The sequence below is a fragment of the Rhinolophus hipposideros genome (genome assembly GCF_964194185.1).
Source record: "Rhinolophus hipposideros genome assembly, chromosome: 21".
NCBI classification, from domain to species: Eukaryota; Metazoa; Chordata; class Mammalia; order Chiroptera; family Rhinolophidae; genus Rhinolophus; species Rhinolophus hipposideros.
In genome coordinates this window covers 6562651-6590250 of record NC_138067.1, presented here as the reverse complement: position 1 = coordinate 6590250, position 27600 = coordinate 6562651, and the positions used below count along the sequence as shown (strand labels likewise).

General features: G+C 38.4%; 1 protein-coding gene across 4 annotated transcripts in view; it reads left to right on the top strand.

Annotated features, from left to right (window-relative positions):
- The window catches only part of TOX3 (TOX high mobility group box family member 3), a 101970-nt gene that overhangs the window by 54272 nt on the left and 20098 nt on the right, over positions 1-27600 (top strand). For 2 of the 4 annotated variants that reach the window (XM_081030970.1, XM_081030972.1), the window contains exons 2-3: positions 18429-18494; positions 22494-22745. In XM_081030970.1, the coding sequence (XP_080887096.1) occupies positions 18429-18494; positions 22494-22745 (318 nt within the window). Of the gene's footprint in view, positions 1-18428; positions 18495-22490; positions 22746-27600 lie in introns of all 4 variants that reach the window. The other 2 variants (XM_081030969.1, XM_081030971.1) reach the window with 1 other exon arrangement.

Genomic DNA, 27600 nt, shown 5'->3' with positions numbered 1-27600 from the left:
TGGAGGGGAAAGGGAGGGGTTCAGCAGAACTGCTGTGGGAAGTGGGTAGGAAGAGTTATAAGGGATTGCAGGTCTCGCAGCGGCTCTGCTGAGATCCAAAACCTAATAATAAAGAGATCATACCTATTGGTAAAGGGCAAACAAGATAGGTGAAGGGGATTAAGAGGTACAAACTTCCAGTTATAACGTAAATAAGTCAGGGGGATGTAATGTGGAGCATTGGGAATATAGTCAATAATAATGTAATAACTTTGTATGATGACAGACGGTAACTAGACTTATTGTGGTCAACATTTTGTGGTATATAAATATTGAATCACTATGATGTACACTTGAAACTAATAGGATATTGTGTGTCAATTATACTTCAATTAAAAAAAAGAGTTCATGCATATGGAGATACATATTTTTGGTGTGATGTCTCCAAGGCTTATCAATCCTCTGTGAGTGTGTGTGTGTGTGTGTGTGTGTGTTTATTTCATAATAAAGGTTCATATGCGTTAATTGAATAAATGAATCAATTGTAGATTTGCAGGCAATTTTGGGGGGGGGGGTCAATTTCCTGGAACCCAAGTCATATAATGTCAAGATTTGAATCCCTTTTCCTTATGTCTTACTTTTATTACCTTTATTTCCTTTCTCTTCAGTTGGTATTTCCTCTTGCACTAAAAAAAAAAGTTCATATGAGAATGAAAAATTAAATCCAAATACCTATGTGTTCCTTCTATGGATAAAGCATTGTATGGAGCTAGTCCTGCGAGGGAGTCATAGGGGACAGGATGATCCTTGCCTGGAAACTTCCGATTGGGTGGGGGTGGGGATGTGGGTGGTAGGATAAAGCATAGGAATAATTCATTATTATCAGCACATGCTGACAGCCATAAAAGAGATAGGAAGGAAGGGCTTTGAAGATCCCAGAGAAGGAGACAGCAACTCTGGTGGCTGAGAAGAGGTTTCTGCAGGAGAGGAGGGTTTGCATTGCTTGTTGATGAATGCATGGAATTTCAACTGGAGGCCCCTAGCTGGGGGCAGGGGTGTGTTGGAATGGAGGTAGAAAGAAGCAGCATTTCAGTTGGAGGAGATAGCTGGGAAAATGTGGGATGCCCATATTCAAGAAACAAAATGTGTACCAGAAGGCCATAGAGAGAGAGAAAGTATAATCAGTTAGTTACTCGTTTTCAAGTTTGGAGGTCTGGAAGTTTATCTTTGGCTTGCTGAATAGAGCTGACAAGACCTCACACGAAAGGGCAAAGATTCCATGTGGGTGTGAATTTCAGTCTTTATACATATCAAAATCAGAGGGAAAAATTCACTTTTCCTGATTAGTCATTACATTTTTGATTATTCCCAAAATTGCAGACTTCACATTGCTTTGTAGACAAATCTGTCGGTTTCAAAGTGCCCCAACATCAATATTTACCAAAACCAAATTGCTTTATGAGAAATGGTTTCAAATTTTATTAGAAATTTCCAGTTACTATTTCATGCATTAACTTCAAGTATAAAAACTTAGTCTGATTCTCTTGTATTTAAAGCAATATTGAGAAGACATGTAACAATGGCAGTTTCAGGCTTACAAATCTGTTGCGTCCCAGAGACAGAAGCAATCTTTTTACCCCTGTTTCTTCTAGTAGGTGTCATTTTCTTCTGAACACACCTGGATAATTCCTCCTACTTACAGGGTGTGAGGGAATAAAATTTGGAGACAGGAGGTATTTCTTATTCAATACATGTATATTTAATTTTGAACTATCCCCATGTTAAAATTAAGCCTTAAGGTGAAGTTAATCTATAAATACCTTTTAATATGCCACATTTCGTAGCAGGGAAAGCTAATTCCCCCCCCCCCTTTTGTCTCCACTTGTGACAAAAGGGGTTTCTCTTTTCTCTTTTTGGTCATCTATGACTCAGCTGCTCTGGTGGCCCTTGAGCAGATGTGAGGGGGAGGGGTGTGAGGTAGAGAAGTGGGCACGTACAGCTCTTACAGTTCTTTGGCAAAGGAAGCCTTTGCACTAATCCCAAAAGATGCATCTTCTGCTTTGCTATAAGAAAAGTTTTTTTTGTGTGTCATTTGTTCTGAAGAAGTTTCCTTTGCAGACGTTTTTAGACTCTGCTTATCTATTATGAGGGATAATTTATATGCGTATTATTGTTTTCTCTCATAATAAATCAAGTTCATATGATGAGTGTTCACCACATTTTCTTTGTGTATGTAATTCTTCCTTAGCTGCAGCCTTCCCTTTTGCTCCTCTACTTTTCTGTCCTCCCACCGAAACTGGAGCTGAGTAGTTGAGAATCTATGGATGTGGTTCCATGTCGTTGCATGTCTGTCTGTCTTGTCTTAGCAACTCCTTGAGGTCAGCTGGTATCACCCTCCCTCGTATTTCTAGTCTGTGCCTTTTGTGAATGGCAAAGTGTCTTGGAGTCCCTAAACCCCAGAGATACCTCAACTTCCAAGTGTTTGCTGTCTTTAGAATGACTGCTCTGTCTCTTGATGAAGCCTTCCTTCTCTTGACATCAGGAATGCCACTCTTTGTAGGCTCCGTGGCTGGGTCACCAACCTGGTGATTAAATACTGGAGTTTCTCAAGATTCTGCTGTAAGTCCTCCCCTGTCGGTTCTCCTTTCCCAAATCTCCTTCACCTGAATGATTTTATTGCACATCTTCACCCATGATTCTTACAAAAAAGGGCGTTCTATTCCAGACCATCCCATAAACTATAGACATCTCTCAGTACCTCAGTCCCAACACATTTGAAAGGTCCCCATGATTTAGCCCACCACCCATCCCCAACTCCACTTCTGTTCAGCTTCCCCTGATTCAGTGAAGACTGTTGCTACCCATCCAGTTACACAGTGCTCCAAACCTCCTAGCCATCTTCCTTGGCAGTCCCCTCTCACTTAATTCTCTAAACTCAACATCACATGCTGGGGGGGAAACATCCCTGGAATCTGTCTCCATCTTCACTCCCCCACCCACATGTTGCTATCATCTCTCATCTGGTCTGTTACAGTATTTTCCTTGTGGTCTACCCGCATCTATTCTAATCCATTCTGCATTGCGTGTCCTTTTTCGCGGTATGCGTCACAGGTGACGTTTTACATATTTTTGTAGTCGTTCGATTGCTATCTTATTTCCCTGCTCAGGGCTATGTGCTCCATGAAGGCAGAGACCATCTTTTTTGGCTCGTGGTTATATTCTCACGACTTGAGCACACTGCCTGGTACAGAGATGCTGTCAGAATATATTTGTTGTATTCATGAGTAAATGAATGGACAGTAAAAATTGATTATTGCTGTTTTTTTATTTCCCGGATTTTTATTTACTTACATGCTGAGAGAGATTAAGGAAACACTTCTTGAAGAGTTCCATTTAATTTTTTTTTCTGATTACAGAACAAGTAGGTGCTAATTTTGAAAGCATAGAAAAACAAAAGAAAAAAATTATATCATGGTGTATCTGGTTTTGAATCATGGTTTTCTATTATGCCATGACCATTTTCCTATGTCATTAAAACCACTTCAGAATTGTTTACAATAAAACCAACAAATTTGAGACATCCCAGCTTTCTCGAATATTTATATTTGATGTACTAAAACTCTTGGAAAGACGTTGTTTATTTAATGAAGCTTCTCTCTACTCTTGGAGTCCATAAGTTTTGATGAACTTTAGGATCCATTAAAAATATGTTTATTACATTGTGTATAGTGTCCAAGTTCTGTTTTCTGCCCTTACTACTTTGTAAAACTCCATGTTTTTATCTGGACCTTCCATCATTCAGATTTTCAGGACCAGGGTGAGGATTCTTTGGTCAGTATTTGTCACAAAGCAATACTTGATCCAGTTCCAGATGACCATGTCAAGCATCAACCTCAGGTTCTGTCATCAGAAATGATCTCTTGTCTCTTTGGTACAGTTACTTTTCTTATATTAAAAACTGCCCTGCCTGGTAAGGGAAGCAACTTTTAAAACTTTTGCCCAACAGTGAAATTCTAGCTTTGCGTAAGATTGATAAACATACAGGTATAAAATTGAATTGATCACTGAGTGAAATATTCAAGTTTTTGTGGCTATTGGAATATAAGTGATAAAAATTGTGAAGCAGGAGGGACGTCAGACTTCCATGTATCTGAATTGGGGTAAGTAGCTTGACCCTTAGAAGCGTCTGTCTGTTAATGGTTAGGCACACGAGGGTTTCCTTTTAGCTCTTGCTTTCAAAAGGCACATGAAAGGGAGTTCATGATTGTTCAGTACTGAAATGAGGTGAGCACGTGGTGTTTTCTCAGCTCCTCTCTTCTGGTCAATGCCAGGGTCAAGAAGTTGGACTTCATATATTTCCTGTTATCTCTGGAGGGTTTATTTTCTCATGGAGAAATTCGATCTTTTGTGTTGACAGTTTTTCTTCTATATGCATTTTTTTTCCAGTTGTGCATTAGGATAGTTTCACCTCTTTACAATCTTATTAATGATTGTAATAAGATAATTGATTAATGATTAATAAGATTAATGATTGTGATAATAATGAAACATGAAGGAGAAATAGTTTGGGTGACATGCGTAGTTTCTGAGGATGTGGTCTGTCTCTGAGCACTTAGTTTGGAAATGACGTATTTAGAAGAGACTGAAGAAGGGAGCAGCTTATGTCCTGTACCAGATGGACATCCCTCATGGAATCTGTTACTTCTCCCAGGGGCCCTATTATCCAGGGTTTATTTTCAATATTAATCTTCATGGGAAGGCAGCTGCAGTTCTTTAAAAAAAAAATCATACCTCTAACTTATTTTTATTATAGCCAACGTAATTTATAGATAGGCTTTATGATGGATCTTACTTTTCCCTCTGTTATTAACCAGCACTGTGGAATGTAGAGTAATTTTTCCTTTGTGCCATATATATTCTTCCACCAGTAGCTATGAGAAAAAAAAAATCGAGGAATGGATGGAGGCAGTATAGGTTGGTAATATGTGCAGTTTGTGTAAGAGTCTCTGTAAATAAGGTGCTAACATCTTACTTTAAAGCCAGTAGTTTGCTTTTTTCTTTTTAAGTTCCTAAGCCAACATTTTCTCCCCCAATGAGTTGCATTTTATCTGCAGCATATCGAGAAGGTTAGTAAGTTTTTAGATTGTATTCACATACTGTCTGTCGTTAGCATAAAAGGTAGCCTCATTAATATCCTTTTGTGATTGTTTTAAGATTTTTTTTGCATCTGTTTTATCTTCTTTTTGGTCACTTTTGCATTTACAACTTGATAGAATTTGCCTTCCTATTGTTGAGTCACTCTTCTGGAACAGAATTTGGTTTTTGCTGAAGTGCGTAAAATTTGATATGTGATTTAAGAAGAGCTGCTTACAAATTGCTGTATAATCACATCTTTTAAAATTCATGCAAGGAAATGTTAAGGTAATCTTGAATGTATTAGTATACAATGGCTGTTTCGGATTCTAAGAATAAAATGCCTCCCTTATTTAGGACTACTTAAATTCATGGTTATTTTATATAAAATGCTAAAATAAATTTGAGTTATACACCAGATTAACAGTGACATCTTGAGTGAATTCCATTATTTGTCTTCAAGATGAAAGCCAACAGCCCCTACTTTGAAGGGATTGTATTTTATGGTTATGTTTAAGAAACCGTTAGTCTCATACTCGAACTAATTAAAATATAGGTCTGGGGGCAGGGAACCTTCTTTTCAAAGTAAGTGTAAGATATAAAACTCTTAAGTTGCAAATTTCAGAATAGTTGGTTGGGAGGAATGTAATTTCCCTCCCTCTTGCCCCAAGACCTTATCAAAAAAGGGATTTAGACTCTCCTGTGAGCCCTTTCCTACATAGTAAAAGAAATTAGATAAATGAACATAATTGGTAAGGTGCAGAGAACTGATGAAAGCTGTCCGGTCACCCATCTGGTAAAAACTTGTCTCGACAGAATTCGGGCAATCATTAAAATCATAGAAAAATGTATGTAATCAAGATATTCTTGCAGTGTGAGCAAAAGCTCCCTACCAGTAGGCTGTAAAACACAGCCCTGGCATGTTTCGATAGCCAGAACAATACCAGTGGTTTTGCATCTTCTTTATAATTTCTTATCAAGTTATCTGAGACTAGTTTGGATACTTTTAGAATTGATAGATGTGAATTAATAGACATGAATAGACCTCATAATGTAATCCTGTTTGATTGAACTGATTATATATTCTATACTCTTGGGAACTTCTTATCATTGCTGATTTGTGAGTTAAGCAGGCTTTCAGTATTGGGTTTACCAATTATGACTGAGATTGGAAAATAAACATTAAGTCACTTATGATTTTTCAGGAAGAATTTACAAGTTTGTTGATCTTTTTAAAATGTTCACCATAGAAAAACATGTTACACTGTTTCTATTTCTTGACTTATTCTCAGCAGGAAAAGAGCAATTGAGTAGTTATATAAATGGAAAGCTTCATAGCCCATAACCAACTAGTTGATACATATTTGAAACACATTTAAGATAATCCCTGATTGCAAACAGCAATTTTATAAGTAGCTATAACCAAAGTCAGCATAATGCTCCCTTCGTGAAAGAGCACCGACTGTATTTGGATCATGTAGAAGCAGTAATCCTGTAATATTTATTTGAAAATACTTTATCTTTTGTTTATGCTGAGTGTATTAGAGTTCCTCAGTGTCGGCGCGACTGACATTTTGGACAGCATAGTTCTTTGTTGTGGGAGCTGCTCTGTGCATTGTGGGATGTTTAGCAACATCCCTGACCTTTACTTACTAGGTGCCAGAAGCACCTACTAGTCACAACCATGAAATCTCTCTAGACATTTTCAAATGTCCCCCGGGGGAGCAAACTTGCCCCTAGTTGAGAATCACTGATCTATATACCTCTATAGTTATATATGTATATCTATAACTTTACCTGCATGTATATAGTAGTATATTTGTTTTGGGCACCTGAGCACAATGTGGTTTGACAGCATTAAATGTTATACGTTAGAGACCAAAGAATAGGAGACAATATCGGAGGTCATTGATGTTTGGATGGAATTCATTCTAAATCATAGAGGGATTGATTGAAATTGGAGAACATGTATTTTACTCTTGGTTTGTAGAGTTTGGTTACTGAACTACAGAAATGTTTTAATTCGCTTAAATGTTTTCATTTACAAATACTGAGGTGCATTTTCTCTTCATTTGTTATTCCTTCTTTACATTTGAAATTTCATATGGTTGTGCAAGAAGTAAGGCCCAGGAGACTTACGAAGGGGACTTGCTATAAAGAATGTCACATCATTAGAGTCCCGAAAGTTTCTTTTCAGCAGAAAGTCTCTAAGGTCCTTAGTCATTTGATTGCAGCATGAACTGCAAAGTCTGGCAGTACGAGGAAAATAACTCAGCTTTTATCTTCTATGACTTTCCATTTCTATGTTGTGTTAAGGCTTGGCCTACTTTGACAAACCATCACAGTGGTTCATCTGAATTTGATTTGGACCGAGTCATGTGCACAGAAAAATAAATGCCTTTAACCACAGTGAAGCTGCCAATGGCAGGTACCCCTGCGACTGATCTGAGGCCATTGCCTTATCAGTTGGGTACCTACTGTGTGTCAGGCCACAGTGCTACCATGGCCAATGAGGCACATACAGCCTCTGCTCTCAAGGGAGACAGACATGGAAGCAGGTCGTGCCAGCACAGTGTAGAGTGACGGACAAGTTGCCTTGGAGCTTGGAGGAGGAGAATCGAGTCCAGTCAGGGGTGGTCAAGGTGATGCCAAAGACGGCGTTTCCAAAGAGTTGTTTCTGAGCACCCTTGCAGATGATACCTACTGTGTGCCTCAGTAGATCTTCCCACTATAAAGGAATTCACACTAAAGTGCCCATGACCAGTGAGAGCAAGTTGTTCTTCCCGGCGGTATTAGAATTTATCATGAGATGCAGTCCTTTCTAAACCCAAGTGCTGTACTGCTAGTAATGGAAAGTTGCACGTCAGTGTCTGATCTTTTGGGTCCTTCTGGTTCTTACAGTGACATCAAAGAAAGGAGCCACTGTTTCCATCCAGGCTAATGGCTACTCTTAGCGATCATTTCACTGATCTTCAAGAAACCAAAACAGACCAATCACATCTATTTTACAAGTTGCTGTCATTATAAAAGATGCCTACACTTTGCCAAATGCACTAGACATACAGAGTAGGCAATATTCTTACCGTCTGGAAGATATACTCTCAATCTTCTGCTTATTGTCAGCTGATCTTCTTTTCTGTGTTGAGCCTTTCCTCCACTTAAACACATGTGTAAATGTAAATCGCCTTTTATCCACACAGCGTGTTGGCGCTAAACCTCTCCAAAATTTCGGCTGTACTTGCTGGCTCTCATTTCAGCCCTCCCTCCCTTCTTTCTGCCAAGAAAGTGTGTGTCCCCATCTCTTGGTCTGCTGGTCTGCCCGGCCCAATTTATGACATTAGGCCTTTGCCCAAGTAGTTTTTTCTACCAGAGTAAATATGACATGAAATGTTTCAATGGCCCGTTTATTTTTCCCAGATTATCAAATTCCTACCTTGTCAGGTTCTGCGCTCTCAATGTGTCTGACACTTATCAAGTGCCTCTTTCGTGTGACACTCTTTCCTGGGGACTTGGTGTTGTGTTTCTTCACCTTCCACAGTCCAATCCCACACAGTTCTCCCCTTTCCTCCTTAGAACTGAGGAAACAGAAGTTCTGAGAGGTCACATGAAGCAACTTCCCTGATGATACTCAGCTTGTAAGTGGCAGAGCTGGGATTTGAACTTGGAGCTCCGGCTCATTCACTCAGAGGCATTTATTGGCTGTATACTGTGCACCTACCTACCATGGTCAGCCATTGTCCGAGGGCCAGAGGAAACCACACTGAACCCGACAACATTTCTGGTCATGGTAGACTTTCCATTCTAGTGACACCAGAGACAGTAAAGGGATAGACAGCTAAATGCAGTGAAGTTGGACAGTGACAAGTCCTCTGTAGGAATATAAAGCAGGGAAACGGACAAAAGACTGAGAGTGGAGTGTGCCTGTCAAGTGAGCTAGATGATCTGGGAGGCCTCTCTGAGGAGGACGTGGAAAGTAGAGACCTACATAAACGAAGGATGGAGGGCAGAGTGGTCCAGGCAGGAAGGACAGTGGGTGCCATGGCACAGAGAAGGGAATGCGAAATAGCCGCAGCTGTGTGCCTGCAGCTTAGCGGGTGAGGACAGCCCCCTTAGGAGGGACTTGGATTAGGAACCGGCAGCCAGATCCCGTGGGAACTTGTAGCTCATGGACAGGAGTTTGGGTTTTACTCTATGCATAAATATCATTGGGAAGCCATCAGAGTTCTTTAAGTAGTAAAACTCTCCTATGCTGTCATGTAAGCCACAGCAGTTTATAAAAAGGATAGGCTTGGTCTGTTTTGCTTTCTACAAGACTCACTTGGAAATGTTACCTTGGCCATTGGGGCAGATAGAAATGGTGGCTTTCTATGCACTAACCCATTTAGTCCTCAAAACCCCCAGGATGAGGCAAATGCTCTTCTTATCCCCGTGTTCTGGATGGGGGAACTGAAGCAGAGAGGTGAACAGCTCGTGCACAATTATATGGCTAGCCAGTAGCTCAGGTGGAACTGGAACTTGTCCTTTAGGCAAGTGAGGTAACTTGGCTACCATCCACAACCAGTTTGGTGAGATTGGAGTTCAAAGCCAGTTTAGTTTGACTCGTGATGAATTCCTCTCTGTATTTCTCTCTTCCTACTGTTGCCTCTGCCCCATCTAGACACCTGCAACCTTGGGCCAGCCTTGACGTGTTCTTAACTGGTCTCTTTGCTTCCAGTCTTTTCAATACTGACCTTGTACACCTCAGACTATCAATGTGCTCAAGTGTGCATTTCTCTCTCTCTGTCTCTCTCTCTCTGTCTCTCTCTCTCTGTCTCTCTCTCTCTCTCTCTTCCCTCTCTTCCCTCTCTCTCTCCCTCTCCCTCTCTCCCTCATCCCTCCAACAAAATCCCTCAAGGACCTTCCCATTGAGTGCATTTCAAAATATTCAGATTGGACTTCAGGTCACTCAGGAGCCTGGCTACCTACCCTTCTCCCAGCTTACCTCCCTTCTCTCGACACCTGGCTCCCTCTCCTGTAGTCACATTGCTCTCTGTTCTGTGAGCAAAGCCTGTGCATACTTAGTCCTGCCTGGGATGTCTGCTCCTCCTGCCTTCTTCCTTGGTTCAAGACTTGTTACTTAGAATGGCCATTCCTTTTGATTCCTTCTCCTAAACGTGCAGACCATGTGTGCATGTTACTCACTGACTTGGCCCTTAGGTTGATAAATGTTTGTGCCCCATCACCCTGATTGAGTTGTCATCTCTTAAAAGCAATAATCATATCTTCCACCACTATTTCTTGTTGTCTTCAGGAAGGGAGATATATCCCCCCAATATATTCTATTAATTAGCATCTAATAATTACTCACTGAAGTGCCAGGAAGGCTTTTGGCTGGGAGGGGGGAGCTAAACCGGAATTAGACAGAAGGTGTGACCACTTCACAGCATGTGTGTTACCATTGGCCTCTTCAGTGTGTGTGTTTAAGGAAAACCAGGACTTCCTCTCCCCGTTCTCAGAACACTGGTCATGCTTGGTGGCTGGGCCAAACCCAAAGTTGGCTCCATTTTTTGCTGAAAAGAAAACCTGATTTGGGAAGCTCAGTCCTCTCCTCTACTTATATTTGTTTTCTGATATTAAACAAGTGCAGTTGGTTTTTTTTTTTTTTCTTGCCACTTCTGACTAGTCCAGATGGTTATGCAATTCACAGACTTGAATGTGTCCAGATCATGAAAATCCAAAGGCCTCCCTGTTTGGGTAGAATCCATATGTTTAGGCATTGTTGTTCCTTCTGTGGGTCCACAGAACTTGTTGAAAAATCTAACAGTGGAACTACGTGGTCCAGCTTAGGACGGTCCCGTCCTCCCTCCTGGTCGTGAGGGGAGGACAGGGGCCTGACGGTCACCTCACAAATGAGCAGTCACGTTTTCCTATGGCACCTGGTGCTACCTCAGCCTTCAGCCAGATCATCATCAGGTATATGGAGAGGTTGAAGTTTTAAAAAGTTTTCCAACACATTAGTCTGAAATGAACTAGGCTACTACTTTTCAAATATTAGTGTGTTTTAGAGTTCCTGAGAAGCTGGTTAAAAACATACAGATTTTTCGGCCCTCCTGCCTAGAGATTCTGACTTAGTAAATCCAGGATGGGAATCGGGTAATCTGCATTTTTAGTGGGCATCTGGTTATTCTGAGAAGTGTAGTGTTCTCAGCGCTATACTCTGAGAAGCTCTGGCCTAGACTAAAAAGCAAAACAATTTTAAAGACAGAATATTTTAAGTTAGACAAAAGAAACACAGTTGTGAAATGTAATACTCGAATTCTTGCCCCATTGATGTGAGGTTGTTGGTGTTCTCTTCTCTCAGCTCTTTGCCTGCAGGCCCGAATCGGAGTTCATCGAGAAGCTTGTTTTCAACCACGTAAGGCCCCCACCCTGAATACCCCAGCCCTGCCTGTGTAGGCCTCTCTCTTTTCTATAAAAGAGTTAGTGCATTTTCTAGAATAAAGCATTTTTTTAAAGCTAAGTATCTCTAGCTTTAAAATATTAATTTTATTAGAATGTATTACTCTTCCTGTTACCATTTTTCCCCCATAGGTGTGGTTTGTGGAGGGACCCAAGGTGATGAATGCTTGGTTTCTCCTTTTCACTTGAATTTCAAGTGCTTATACTTTGTCCTGCTTGATTTGGAGGACAATTCTGCATACCATCATTTCACATTTGAAATTTAATTCATTTGTTCATTCAGTGGAGAGTTACTGAACGTTACTATTTATTAAACACTCTTTTTTGACACTGGGACATCAGTGTAAACAACAGACAGCATGTTTTTATCTTCATTCAATGTACATTCTAGTTTGTGGGTGGGGTAGGGGAGAAAGACAAATGTTATGTTGGAAAATGTTGTGGAAAAAATTGAGTAGGGGAAGAGGGAGAGGAAGTATTCAAGGTGTCGGAGGGCTGCAAAGAAATTTTATGGGGTTGTCAGAAGGTGACAGTTGAGGAAAGACTCAAAAGGAAGGGAGTGAGCAAGCCACAGGGACATTTGGAGGGACGACAGTCCGGGCACAGGAAACAGCTAGTGCAGATGTCCTGAGGTGGGGATGTGTCTGGGGTATTCGAAGAATAGTTAGGAGGCCAGCAGGTTAGAGTAACATGAGCAGGAGGGAGAATGTTGGCCAAGAGTCAGAAAAAACAGAGCCATTGCAAGGATTTGGGCTTGTTCCCTGAGTGAATAGGAAGCCGTTGGAAAGCTCTGAGCAGGAGCGATGTGATCTGATGTAGATTTTCAAAGGATCGCTTTGGCTCTGTGCTGAAAATCGATTATGGTGTGGGGAGCGTGGTGGAGCTGTGACTTGCTGGGAGCCTGCAGCAGCAATCCAGCAGGAGATGCAGGCCTTGGTCCTGGGTGAGTCCAGTGAAGGTGGTGACAAGTGGTCAGCTTTGGGTATAATTGGAAAGGTGAGCTAACAGCCTCCTGATGATTTGATGGAGGAAGGGAGAGAGAAAAAGTGGATCCAAGCATGAGTTTTGGCCTGAGTCAGCGGAACCGAGTGAGTTCCCCATCAGAGGAGCTGGGGAACAGGAAGGCTGTGACTCCGGCGGGTTTGGGGGAGATGATGAGCTTAGTTTTGCTCCTATGACTGAGTTGCCTCCCTGACACTCAAGGGAAAGTGCTGTGGGCAGTTGTATATGAGTCTGGTGCTCACAGAATAATTATCTAGGAGTTCTTAGCATGTGGGAAGGCAAATAATATTTTGGAAGGTTTATTTTTTTTTTTTTAAATCTTGTATTTGAATCTGTTATGCATGCGTGCCTATGTATATATGTGTATGTATATAATTGCATGTGTGTGTGTAATTCTCCCTATATCATTGTATACACATAATTAGCAAAATTTGTGTGTGTGTTGTGTTCTGCTAATTATACCACAGAGTCCATTGTTGGCAGTTTTTTGTGTCCAGACTATGGCTGAACTGCTAACTCTGGCATAGACTGTCTTTATTCACTAACTCACAGACCCACCCTGATAATCAGTATTATTATCATATGGCATATTGGGCTTATGTTCACTCTTTTGGGCCTTACACCTTGGAACGGATTACCACTGCTGACAATGATTAAAACTTGATCATCTCGGGTAAGTTCTTTTCCACGAGGCTGTTCCCAGAGCCTTTGAGAGTGTGTGAACTCTGCAGTGCCATCGTCTCCGTCACGTGACCGTGCTTGGCACACCCGGTCCATGATGGCACAGTTCATTTATGTAAGCAACTTGACAGATGTCCTTACTGAGGCATCAAATTGGATGGTGTCTGCTAACAAATCTAATGGGGAAAAAAGAGAAGAGAATTCGAAAGATTATCTTCTTTTTTTTTTTTTTTTAAGGATTACATTTATGCCATTTAGCTGTTTGATACCCTGTAGTTAATGCTGCTTTATCGGAAGCCTATACAATTCTTCACATGGGTGTCAAAATAATTTCAGTGAAAATGATGTTTGGTGGACTCATGAAGCTGAAGTATTCGTCTTGTGATTACAGATGGGTTATTGTCTGTGCTGTTCCACTTTCTTCCAAGCCTTTTGCTGGACGAGCTGGACTTAACAATCTCCATTAATTTGCTTTGGCACTTCACACAGTTAGACAGGCCACAGACACGATGGTCTTTAATAATTTTTTTTTTAATCCTGCACTGCTTTTTAATTGATGTCCTTCATAAATTGTATTTGCCAAAGCTATAATTACTCATCAAGTAGCCAAAGTAAATCTACCTCCAAATGCAGTGAAGATGTTCTTTTGTGAAATTATTAAGACACAGAAGTTTGCCACACAGAGTAATTTCAGTCTGCCTGATAATGCTATCTCTTGGGATTATATCTTTAAGCATCGCATCTGTTAGAGCCTATCAAAGTGGAAAGGACCGATCACCATCAGTGCACCTCATAAATAGCCCTGTCTCTCTCTGACCATGTCCCCATATATGTATATGGTCTTTAGAACAGTTGGAATTGTCCTATTTCTTTCATAATGTTTTTCTATGCTCTTCAGGATAGTTGACTCTTTGTTTCACCTGATCTTCATTTAGTTTATTTGAAAAATTTTGTTTTGACTCTTCAAATTGCATAAAAGAACCTTGTATGGTTGACTAGATAGTATTTGAAGGAACATTAGTGGAAGAGTTACCAGCTAGAGAGTTTGGAAATAGGCCGAGTTAAGGTGACTTAGAATGCATAATTTAGAAATTCTTATTTAACTGATTCAGAAAATGCCTAAACTTCACCATGGTACAAAATTAGGTTACCAGCTTTTACAAGGATGCAGGGAAAAGAATATTGTCAATAAAGAGTTTGGTATGAAGTTTCCCAAAGTTGTGGGAGAAACAAAAGGAAGTATTCCACAGCAATTTTTCCTTGCGGGGTGTGTGGTGGGGAGTATGTTGCTGTCTTACACTTAAAGAAAAATGTAAGCTCCATCTAAGTAGCAACCTTGTCATCTGTTTCACTCTTTTGTCTCCAGTGTCTAGCATAATGCCTTGCACATAGTAGGCACATAAATATTTGCTGAAGAATGCACTGCAGGACTTCTCAGAGCCTTTAACTTTGCAGCAGTCATTGTGACTGCTCAGAGAGGGCATTCGTGGGCAGCCTTTGATAAACTTACTGGGTTGTGGAGCCGTTTCCTTGAGTAGCACTTCACTAGACCTCGGTACCTTGAGATACCCTCTGGGAAATTCTAGCTTTGCATTAAGATTGATAAACATAAAGTTATAAAAATTGCATTGATCACTGAGTGAAATATTCGAGTTTTTGTGGCTATTGGAATATACATGATAAAGATTGTGAAGCAGGAGAGACATTAGACGTCCATGTTTGTATCTGATTTGGGGCAAGTAGCTTGACCTTTAGAAGCGTCAGTCTGTTAATCTATAAAATGGGGATAGTATTATAATTATGTTTATATAGCTGGTTGTTGGGAAAATAAATTACATTCAGTCACACTTTAGAAAGTTAATGTATGTAGAGGGCTTCACTGAATAAACATCATCGTCATCATAACTCTCATAAAAACGTAGGTGATAAAATTACTCCAGTTAGGATGGGTGATTATGAAACACTGCGGTTAAAATGGGATTTCTCTCTCCCTCCTGCTTATGATACGCCAGGCATTGTTAGTTCTGGGGGAGACAGTGCGGAACCCAGCAAAGGCTTCTTCCCTTGTGGACCTCGAGGACCAAGGGTTTTTGTGTTGTTTTTTTTTTTTTTGGTAATATAATGTGTTTACCAATGTCACTGTCTCTTAGAACATAAAGTAAATTTAATTGTACACAATTCGGTTAAAGTTAATTGTTCTGAGGTCATTATATTAGAGACCTACCCCCAAAGGATCCCTTTTTCTCTCAGAATTAGATCTGTTCTTACACACACAAGTAAAATAGGATGCATAGGTCAGATTTTAAAGTAAGTACAATAAAATTTAAAAAGCTAGCATTCCTAGACAAGGTACATCAAATGGAAAGTGGCAACTCTTTCATCTGGATCAGGATAACCACCACAGTAGTGTGGCCAGATTTATCAAATAAAAATACGCAACGCCCAATGAAATTTGAATCACAGATAAATAAAGAATACTTTTCTTTCTTTCTTTCTTTTTTTGTATAAGTATATCCGAAATAGGGCATGGGATATACTTATGCTAAAAAAAAAAAAAAGTTGTTTACTTGATAGTCAGATTTAACTGGGCGTCCTGTATTTTATGTGACTGCCCTCCTGCCTTAAACCAGGGGCCCGGCCACCTGTGCAGGAGGGAGACGGTTGCCTGCAAACGTCAACACTTGAAGCCATCTTTGTAGAGGAGATATTTTACCTAAAACAGAATAGAAACCTTTGCTTCTCATTGAACTGATTTATAACTGTTCCTGTCTGTTCGTCAAGTGTTTCCAAATTAAAAGCCATTAATTAAGACCTTAGGTAGATACAAAAAATCGGCAAGGAGTGCTTTGCGATGCCTACTCAGGACTTCAGGTGAGAGCTTTTCAAATTACGTGGACCACTGGAGCCACCTGCCTGATGAAACGCTGTGCCGCTGTGGTGTGGCTCATCCTCGCAGTGCCAGTGTTACTGATTTTTCTCATTTCTCCAGGGCAAATACTAATTAATGGATACAATTCACAGCTGATTAGCTGTAGTTTCTTCAGTAATTACATTCGCATGCTAACTGTTCAGAAGAGGATTTCTAACCCAGTTCCTATTTCACTCTAAGCTTAATTTGTTTTTTGAATTGTTTAGGCCCTTAGTTTAATAGCCATTTTATTTTTCTTTGTTGTTTTAGGTGCTATTAGATAATAAGTGAGTTTAATCTTTAAAAAAAAATACTCTGTGATAATGAGCTGTTTGCCTTAAATGGATTTCTAATTCCCCAACAAAACCTGCATTTAAATAACGTTAAAGTTGTGATACAGGCTGTCGGATGGTTTGGGGAGCCAGGACTGGTGCATGAAACACACATCGTGACCCAAGTTCTCATAAATATTTATAAAGAGCATTCGGAATGGAGGTCTGAGATTTTAATTCTAGGATCATTAATTCATCAAAAATTCCAAGACAGACACCTATACTTTTTCTTGCATATATTTAACATTGTAGAAACATGGGGAAAATACGTTTGTGTATGTTTTCCCATGTGTGTGCATGTGCACCTGCTTACGTGTTTTTTCTTTAAGTTTTAAAATGATTTTTAAACCACTTTATTGAGGTATGATGGACATAGAAAGAACTGTACGTGCTTAATGTACACAACTTGATAGTTTGGAGATAAGTATACGTTTGTGAAACCATCACCACTTGCTTTTGATATCACATGCCTTCAGAGAAACCAGATAAAGGTCTTTCTTAAGCGCTAACAAATACATCTTTCAGAAATCCTTATAAAGATATTTATCCAAATGAATCTGAGGGCTCATTGTGTGGTTGTGTATTGAGGTGTCGCTTTGCACGGTGGGATTTTCCTTCTGTGGACCACAGCAGCTCTCTGGAACCATTAGAGTCTTTCGTATAAATCCTGCTTATTTCTTGGATCCTTGACATGATAACGTGTAGCATGTCAATCCTGCAGGAGTCCTACAGGGCTCAGAGCCCCCCGGAAAAGTGTTGGCGGGTTTACTGAGAGGATTTACATGGGTCTTCCATATCAATGTGTCTGTATCTACATTCTAGCCTATAGTTGTACGTATCTCCTTGGGAAAATTGTGCCTTGTACTTGAAATAATTACTAGCTCTTTTTATATTAGCGAATGGATATATACATTTCACCTGTTGGAGACCAAACCTAGGTGTTATTTGATGCATTAAAGGAAGGAAATCATACACTTTATAAAAAGGAGGGCATTCTTTTACCATTTTAAAAATCATGAAAATAATATAGCCCCAGATCGTTATGTTCACAGAGCCTTTTCATATTGCCAGACGGATAACTGAATGTTTAAAGCAACAAAACGTTCCTACTTATACCATCCGAAACTGAAAATACATTTCTGCCCAAATCCAAGTTTTACATTTTGATAACAGGTCTCCAGAAGTAAAGAGCTTATGTCTGAAATGCTGATACAGTCTTATTTGTGATAGCATGAATGGGCTATTGTGTTAGGGAATTAAATAAAAATTGCTGTGTTCATAGGATCTCGCTTATTTTTTAAACCTCTTTGCACTTAATGTTACATTGAGAGATTAAATATCACTATTTTCAACAGCTCTGATGGATATAGATATCATTTGAAACTCTGGAGATTTAAAAAATATTCTTTAGTCTTATTTATTTATATTCATGCCACACCCCATTCACCAGAAAATAGAATTTGAGTCCTGGGAATTGCATTCTATTCCCTTTAATTCACATTTTAACCTACCTATACTTGTGACATCTGTTCTTGAAAAGTAAGCTATGAGATCCCAGCGTGCTCTAAAAATGTGTCAAGGTGATTTTGGGGGGAAACTCTTTTTCTTCTAACCTCTGACAAATGCCAGTTCAATAAACAACACCCACTAGTGACCAATTGGCCAAATGTTTGTGATTGTCTCCCTTTGCTATTAGTCTTGATGAGAAACAACACCATTTTCTAGAATTATCAAGGTAGCTTAACTTTGTGCTTTATTTTTCTCAGGGCACCAGCCGACAGTGTAGGCTAGCATGGTGCTTGGAAACCTCTGTCACAGTTCACATTTGGTCTGAGTAAAACCACTCTTTTTATCTCAACACCAGCATTCTTTCCACATCCCATCAAGTATTTAGTAAACCACCAAAACTCTTTATCATGCTGCATATTAACCTAAAACAATCTGTTTTCTTTCAGTTTGGAAATAATAATAACTACATGAATATGGCTGAGGCAAACAACGCTTTCTTTGCAGCCAGCGAGGTAGGTGTCTGTCTTGAGGTGTCTGCTCATGTTCCATGTGTTATTTAGATCATTTAAAAGGCTTGTCGGGAAAAGCAGAGTATCAAATTTATCTCTCATGCGGCACAAGGTAACGACTTTGGAGGAGAAATGAGAACAAAAACCCATTGGAAAAGAAAATAACTTGATACATCTTTATCACTTGTCCATAGGCTGTTTATGAACGTTAGTAATTTGCACACATCCCTTGATGAAAAGAAATATATATACAAACAAAAGTAAATATATAAGAAAGTATATCAATTCTATCTATCCAAACTATATTGCTATCCAAGCAGGTAAGTGGCTATCTTGGAAAGTAAGATGGAAGTGACTTAATAGAAAATATTTCAGCTTCAAATAGCTCTGGGGAATAATTTCATTAGGTTGCCATGTTTGGGAAACAAAAGTGGCAGAGCAATATTACATAGTTTCTCGGGTCTTCAGTGGGAGTGATGTAAAAGGAGTGTTGTTTTTTGTTAGATCCCCACAGCCTAGTAGAATGCCTTGCACATAGTAGGTGCTCAATTAGTGTTGAATGAATGAGTGAATGGACATTCTCCGAGATCTGGTCATAGCCAGGAAATCTGGGTGATGGAATGTTTATAAAGGCAGCACCACGTGGGCTCTGTGTTTGTCTAGTTTACCAGTGCAAATGGAACAAACACCTTCTTGCTGCTGTTTTTACTGAATTCCGTACTTACTGACTTACGTCTCATTGGCCTGCCCGCCAGAAAAACCTCAATCTTGATTAGATCAAAAAATGGTCTCCTAAAAATGGTAAGACTGTGTGAGATTTAAGATTTTAAAACAAGAACAAACAGAAGTGAAATTGGTCCAAATGGAACATTTCCTCTTGGCCGTTCTTGTAATAAAAAGTCTTCATTTTCCAAATACATTCAAATACAGGAAACCGAAGTAGCTAGCTTGACCCCAGAGAATGAAAATCATACTGGCTTCCTGCATGATCTTGGTATACGGAAGCAAGTGGTATGAAAGAAATTAACTTTGAGAAATTTTTAGAAAAAATGGGGAACCCAGAATGAAGGGTGGTGGTCGTGGATGAATCATTTTTACAGTGACCATCCTCTCTCTAACCAAGACAGCCTCGATAAGGGAAAACTGTTTGGCACTGGCTGCTGTGTTGTTTGTGATAATGAACACAAACCCCATCTGTACGGACAACATGATGTTTTATTCTGTAGGATTTTTTTCCCTACATTTGAATCAAACATTGATGAAAGCTCTACTGCCAGCAGCTGCTCAGAGACAATTTAATTCCAGCTGTGATAATTCACCGTGTCAGACATTGGCTGTTATATGTTGATACAACAGTTCTCTAGATTTGCATTTTTATCAAAAGGAACAAATGTTTTGAACATTGCAGTACAGATGGTATTTAACCATGTACATACTACTTTAACATGTTCAGGGTAAACACTGAAAAGTCAATATCTGTAAGAAGTAATCGTAGAAACTCTAAATGATTAATCTGATGGTCATATGGCATAGTGTGCAAAAGTCAATATTTTTGTTGTCGTTGATGCCATACATGTTTATTTTTATAATCTCAGATAACCAGTGTTTTGGTTACTTTTTTCTCTAAGAAATGTTTAAGTTGGTCTTTAACATATTATCGCTCTTTGAAAGTGGTTTAAGATTTTAGCATTCCTTTGGTTATATATTGTAATACATTTGTATTGTTTTATCAGGTTCTGATATAATAATATACGAAATTCTAACCTAAAATTAAATCTTCTAAAAAATTATACCATAGGGACTTATTATATGTAAGATGTCTCCTCTATTCCTTAACAAAAATAAAAATGAAAACCTCCTTAATTTTGACTGTCTAGCATAAGATGTGTTTTTGTTAAGAGTTTAAGAGGTAACCTTGTGTAATGATTTCACTGTACATCTTTTCTGGAACGAAAAATAAAGCCCAAGTATGTTAATGTACTACATTATAGCATGTGCCTAATTTCCCAGTCACTGCATTAAAATTAAATTTATTTGGTTTTTTAACATTTTAATGAGTGCAAACTAATTCAGGAAGAGTTTAGGTTCGATGCCGTAAAGTCGAAATTGTGCCTGAAACCAATTCCCTTCACACAGATATTGCACGATAGATAACACTACGGGGATGAGGATACTCTGAGTTTGAAATTCACACATTTGCTTTGTGTTTTCTGTCTGTGTCATGATTACCCTGACCATTTTTAAAGTACTTTAAATATTTATTGAAATAATATTTCAAGTGTTAATTACAGTGGTAATGAAAACAGCCAAATGCCACATATCAAGAATGAGTGTTTACCCGTATTGTTAATGTGATATGTTAGATTTCATTAAGCAGTAATGGGGTAGCAAATGAGTCACAAATTACAGTTGCATCTGTTACTAGACCACATTAGTGCCAAAATAACGGCAAATGCAGCCATAGGGTTATGTTCATTAGCCAACCATGTTTGCAGCCAATTCATCCCTTTGTGTTTGAGAACTCGGGGTACCATTGTAAGAAATCCATATCTTTTGAGGGGTCGTTATTAGAATAAATATGTCAGAAAATCTAATATTTCATTATAGCTTTCAAATGTGCTGTAACGTTTTGCGTATATTCAATCTGCTAAGACCCTCAAGATACTCAGTCATCTTGAGTCCCATAGCTTGGACTCCCAGAGTTGGTGACCTCTTTATTTTTGGTCAGATAAAAATAGCAGTTGACAGGTTATGTATGCAAGAAATGTTGCTTTCTTTTTTTTCCCTTCAGTTTGTTTCTCTTTTCTCTCAAGTGGTTGTTAAATTATATCATCAATTAATAGTTTGAAGGATGATTTTGAGCTCTAAATTAGTTATCCTAACCAATTATAGCAGATTCAAATTATCTTACCAATTCATTCTTCAAAAAATATTATTAGTAATCAGTGAACTATAACTTTGAACCTCTGAGCTAGGAATGAAAAAATATCTGAGTGGCCCCCAACCCCTTCACCCTACCAAAGAGAATATCCTTGGCCTCAACACCCTTCACCCCCCGCCCCCCCCCAAAAAAAAAATCTAGTTTAAGACAAATGGATAGTGGGGTTGAAGAAGGCAGCCCTGATTTACATCAAAAGGCTATATTTTAAAACACTGTCTTTAAGAATCTAAGTAGCAGTGAAGAAAGCAGTGCGTTATTTACTCTTAGGTCTTGAGAAATAACTCATAAGGGAACATGAGTGGAATCAGTTTATATCAGTGTATCTCTATGCTCGTTCTATAGATAGTCTTTCAAAGTTGAAGAGTGGCAGACAGTATTCTGATAAATATTAAAATCATATCAAAGAAAAATCACTCTCCTTATAGTTTAAATAAAAGCACTGGAACCTTTTAATGTCTTGCTGTGATATTAGGCCTTATGTAAAATGTTGTATTACAAACAGTAACACTTTCCACAGAAGCATTCATTGTACTTGGGAATACACCAATAAGGAAATTTAAAAAGCAAGCCACAAATTTAATATGACTTGTTTTATATGTTGTGACAGAAAGTAAATATGTGCAGTGCTCACTTCTGGATTAATGTCGCGTGTGTGCACCACAAAATCGCCAGCATTTCATGAAGCATGTGCATAACGTGAGCGGTTTGAGCTGTTTCACTAACATATCAATAAAGTGGCAGTTTGTTATGGAGCCAAATCTCATGTCACCAATGCGCCAACGAACCACAAAGACAGATGTTGCTAATTAAGTACGCATTAAAAAACTGTTAATACTGATACTCCATTAAAACCATATGATAATGAGACTTAAATCTTTAATCAGAATGATCAGCAAAACTTTATATATGGAAATCTGTGTTTAAGATGTTTTCCTTTGAGAAATAAATATTTGGCCTCGCTATGTAGTGGTTTCATGCAAAATCTTTCTTTTTCCCTCCAGGGAGAAATAAGATATAGAAACAGAATATGAAGATATCTGTATTTTGTTTCCTTTTAGCAGACATTCCATACACCAAGCCTCGGGGATGAAGAGTTTGAAATACCCCCCATCACGCCTCCTCCGGAGTCAGACCCCGCCCTGGGCATGCCGGATGTACTTCTACCCTTCCAAGGCCTCAGCGATCCGGTGCCTTCCCAGGGAAGTGAATTCACACCCCAGTTCCCCCCTCAGAGCCTGGATCTTCCTTCCATTACAATCTCAAGGAATCTCGTGGAACAAGATGGCGTGCTCCATAGCAGTGGGTTGCATATGGTAGGCAGCAAACTGATTGCTTGAAAGTTTTCTTTATCCTTTGCACTTCTGACGGTAAAGGTCTGAGAGTCCGAGTTCTGAAACACGCTCATGCCTGTCTACCTGTGGACATGTGGTTGTTCTTTCCAGTGCCCTGTGAACCCAGGTCGCCCCCTGGTCGCCCCCTGATATTGGACAAGAGAGTGTTGGGTTGGTTGACAGTCACATGAAATAGGATAATCCAGGAAGACCTTCCTGATTTGAAATGATTTTTAAGGAGTCTGATTCATTGGTTTGGAACTAGCCATTCTTCCCTTGCCTTTGATTTAACAAGGAAGTGTAGTGTCCTTGAGTTGAAAGTTTGCCCAGATGAGATTTTAGAAATGGGAGCCCTTATCAGGTGTGTAGGTCTTTTGCATTTGTTGGATTATAACGTAATGTTTATGATACATAATCTGTTCCTACCTCAAATGAAATATCAAACTGTGATACAGAGAAAGGAAAAACGAATAATTGCTTATAACCAGCAGAGGAAAATATAGAGTGGGTGATTGTGTGAAATATACCTAATTGTCTTATTTATTGTTGTAAACATCGACTAAGGGACTCCAGAGAGCCAAGATTACTAATGCAATAATTTTGGTTCTATTTTTCTTAGTGTGCAATTATAGTCAGCAATCACCAGAGTAAATCTACTTAAGTATTTTAAACTCTTCTGCTGGGATGGTTTTGTTCTGTTTTTTTTTTTTCTTCCCATTGTATATAAAGGATTTGCGTTTACCTAGGTGAGGTACTAAGCAGATGTTTTAAAACAAGATTAATAGTTTATAGGGCTTTTTTTTTTAACCCTGATAAAATAAAACAGATGTGTTGGTATAAAAAAATAAATAAATCCTATTGCTTGTTTACATATTTCTCTGCATATTAGGACCACACCAGTGATGTTTACTGGTTTCATTGTCAATTTCCCAGGGTAACAACAGACGATTGCAAAATATGTAGTGGATTAGCGTGCAGAGATTCTGTGTGCTCTCTGAAATATAAGATCACTTTCCCAAATAGGATTGCGGAAACATCATTCTCTTTGCCTGTGATCTTTTGTATTTGAGCTGAATATCAGGGTTTTTATTTTTACTTTTTTGTAGGTAAGGAATGCAGCCAACAGTCGGGAAAGGGTCATTAAGTATTCATAAACGTTCCCCACCATCACAAATAATTGTTTCCTGTGGACTGTCTTACATTTTTGTCCCTTTGACACTGGAGAGGAGGGTTCTGTCTTGTTGCTCTACAATCAGGCTTGCAATGTTGTGCCTGGAAAACAATAAAAATAAAGAGGGTGTTTAGTCACCAAGGGAGTTTGCCAGGGTTCACCATTTTTCATAGATACTCAGCGAGGCTCATTAAAGTTGTGGAAATAGTTAAAAGACCATATAATGCATGCTAAAATGTGTACTTTATTAAATTGGTAAATATTTATTAATAATATAAGAATCTGCCTTTAAATTAAACATCTGATGAATTACCTTGCCTTAAAGCTATAAAACTGTTATTGCTGCTATAAAAAAGTGTAAAGGAGGCATTTTGACTATGAAATTTCATTTCATGGTCAATTGAATTTACTATATTGGAAAGAACTAAAGATGGAATCATAAAATAATTATGATATTCACATACACTTAAGGAACAATGCTTTCACGGACTGGCGTTGGGAGAGAGGACTCAATTTTTAATGCTGCTTTTATAATGTATTGCTAATCACTAAAGCAGTTGAATTATTTCATTGATTTTTAAAAGTATAAGTACTTTAGCTAAGTGCAGACTGTTGTTGTGGTATTTACATGGACCTCATCCCATTTATTGATGCCTTTCTGAAGTTTTGCTGAACCTGAATGATATTTGTTTTGGCTTGAAACAAACTAAGCTTGTTGAAAATTCTAGTAGAATTTCACCTTGAAGAAATGTCATGGGATTTTAAATCACAAATGTTGGAAAAAATAAAATGTACTAGGACAGAATTATGATGAATACAATGTGTCGTTGGCTTTGTTCTATGTACTACCTGACATGTTCACCTATAAACTTGAATTCAGAATCGCCAGAGGCATGGTTAAAAATAGGTTATGTCAAGGTTCTTCTATATCTCCCTGTGGGGACTGAGTTGGCTGGCTACATCGTAATGTTCCTCGGCAGCTCCTGGGAGATTTCCCTCAGGAAGGTCACCAGAAAAATAATAAATAATACTTTATACATCATGCATTCGGCTTCCTAGTTTGCATGGCTGTTTTATACTTTATGCAAGTGAGAAGTTTTAGTATCCAAAAGCATATGACTGTCTGTTAAGGATGGCTATGGCGAATTAAGACTATCATATAAGAAAAAAAGCCAGCTTGTTTATGTTGTATTGAACCAGCTTTTCTTCGGAGCTTCATTGGTTTTCCTTTCGAAAGAGTGACAGTTTGTCACATTACTGATTAGCAGCATTTCTGTTGGTGACCAGCGCGACATGTTTATCTTCCTTACATTTATGCCCTTATATTTAAAAACAAAAAAGCAGGAACCAAAAGGGATTAAAAAACGAGCCCAATGATTAGCATTCACATTTCCAAATATGCAAATAATGCTCTAGTATACAAAAGCGAATTGTTGAAAAATTGAAAGTGGGTGCATTTGTGACTTCAAAGAACCACCTTGAGTTGCTTGTTGTGGGTACGTGTCTTTTAAAGCAGTGTGCGGTTGGTTGGCAAATAGAAATTGGTTCAAAATTCCTTACCTCGAAGCCTTATTGTCAGTGTACATGATCATCTGGAAATTATTTTAATCTACAAAAGACTGCAATCCGAAAAATCTACATTGAGCGCACCAAAAGGTGTGTTTTTTTTTTAACACCTCTCTATAATCTGCCCAAGTAGCATTGACATTAGTGGTACATCAATTTCAGAAAGTGGATTATTTTTACTAGACAGCTATTGTGACATATTGGGTCAGTCATAAATGAAAGATATTCATGCAAGCATGCAATACTTGTAATGAAGTCTCACTCTGACCTTCTGTATGATTGATTCTGTAATTTAGTTTTCTCAGGCAGTGCCTGAAATGAAATGAAATCATGTTGAACAAGTTTTGAATACCCACAGTGCACCAGGAGAAGAAAAATCTGCAGCCCTAGAGGCTTGAGAGAGAGCAGCTGAACGATTTATCTCTATGCTATTATAGCCTTTGCCAGCATTCAACATTTCTTTTCTTTTTTTTTTTTTTTCTTATTTGGCTTAAGTACTTAATTCTGTAGGTAGCTGTAAATGGGAAAATAAAATGCTGTTCAGATTTAAAATGACAGGACAGGAGTATGTGCAGGGGACTGATAAAATATCTTGAATAGAACTGACCTTTCATGTAGCTGAAAGTTACTGGGGGATTCATCCTCATAATTACCATATAGATTATTTTTATTTCTTTCCTGCAATGAAACATTTCAGAGAGCAGTAGTGCTGATTGAATGAAAATTGAACTTGTTAACATTCTTTTCAGCTTAGCCTGTTGTACATAACAGAAGGTTAGCTTTGATGAATTTCAAAATTCCCTTTGATAGCCAAGAAACAGACAGTAAAATAATTGTCTCTAGTCTGATATTTTGTATGCCCCCCAAAAGAGAATTTATAAAACACACTGATAATTCACATACTTTTTCTTCATACATTATAGTTCGTGTTTAGAGGACTGACATTTTCTGTTTGATATACTTTGGATTTAATTGTGATAGCACATATTTATAGAAAATGCTACATTGGTCCTCTAGTAATATCAAACATAGTATTAGAAAATTGAAAAAGATGGAAGTAAGAGAGGTATGTTTGGGTATGGTAGTCTCAGTACTTGTTAAGAAAAAAAGAGAAAAAAGTCCCATAGAAAATAAGCATGCAGAGAAGAAAATTACAAGGTATTAAAATACTCCTAAGATTCCTAAGTCATCATCTAGGCAGATAGCATTTTTTAACCAGAAAAAAAAAAATGGGACTATGTAAAAATAATACATCTAAAATTACCAGGCTTATGTTAGAAGTTTTTATTTTCCATACAATTGCTTGGTATGGCTCTAATTTTGAAGTTGAATTATTTTTGTTCTTACAAAATGACTGGCATCCCATTTTTATACTTTTTAAAATCTTGTATTAAGAGAAATAGCAGACTTTCAATTAATGCATTGCTTTCGTAATGTTGCTTAATGTGTTGCAGATAAAACAGTTATTTCATGGGTCATTAATGTGTTTAATGCATGGAACGTTCTATTAAAACAAGCCCTTATTATTGTTATGAACTTGTTCATTGCCCTTGTCAATAGAGTCTGCAGAGCTGAATTCCCTAGTATGATTACCATTAGCCGTTGGGCGGGAACTAACAACTTCTCACACACATTGAAGTATTACTTCAGTAATACTTATCTTTGGTCATGTTATGGCCAAAAACTATTGTTATTGTAAGTTAACAATTGAAAAAGCATGCCTTATGTAAACAGAAACCTCAGTCTGAATGGACTGGGACCTATCTGTTCAAAGTCCAAATTATAAAATTCAAAGTGTATTGACTTTCAGCAAATATTACCTGAGCACCTACTATGTGCTATGTATTGTTCCTAATAATTAGAGACTGCTTATCCTATTTATAAAGTCATTTCTTGATTACCATCACCTCTTCCATGTACTACAAAAATTCACAGTCTGATTATTGCTTTAAAGATGCTTATCATCAAAAGTCAACTTGAATTTAGCTGTTACTATACCTTGATAACTGTGTGCCCTACATGCCCAAGCCATGGACATTTTTACGAGCTGCCTTTCTTTGTAGAGCAAATAGCCTTGTACCATACATAACTTAAAAGAAC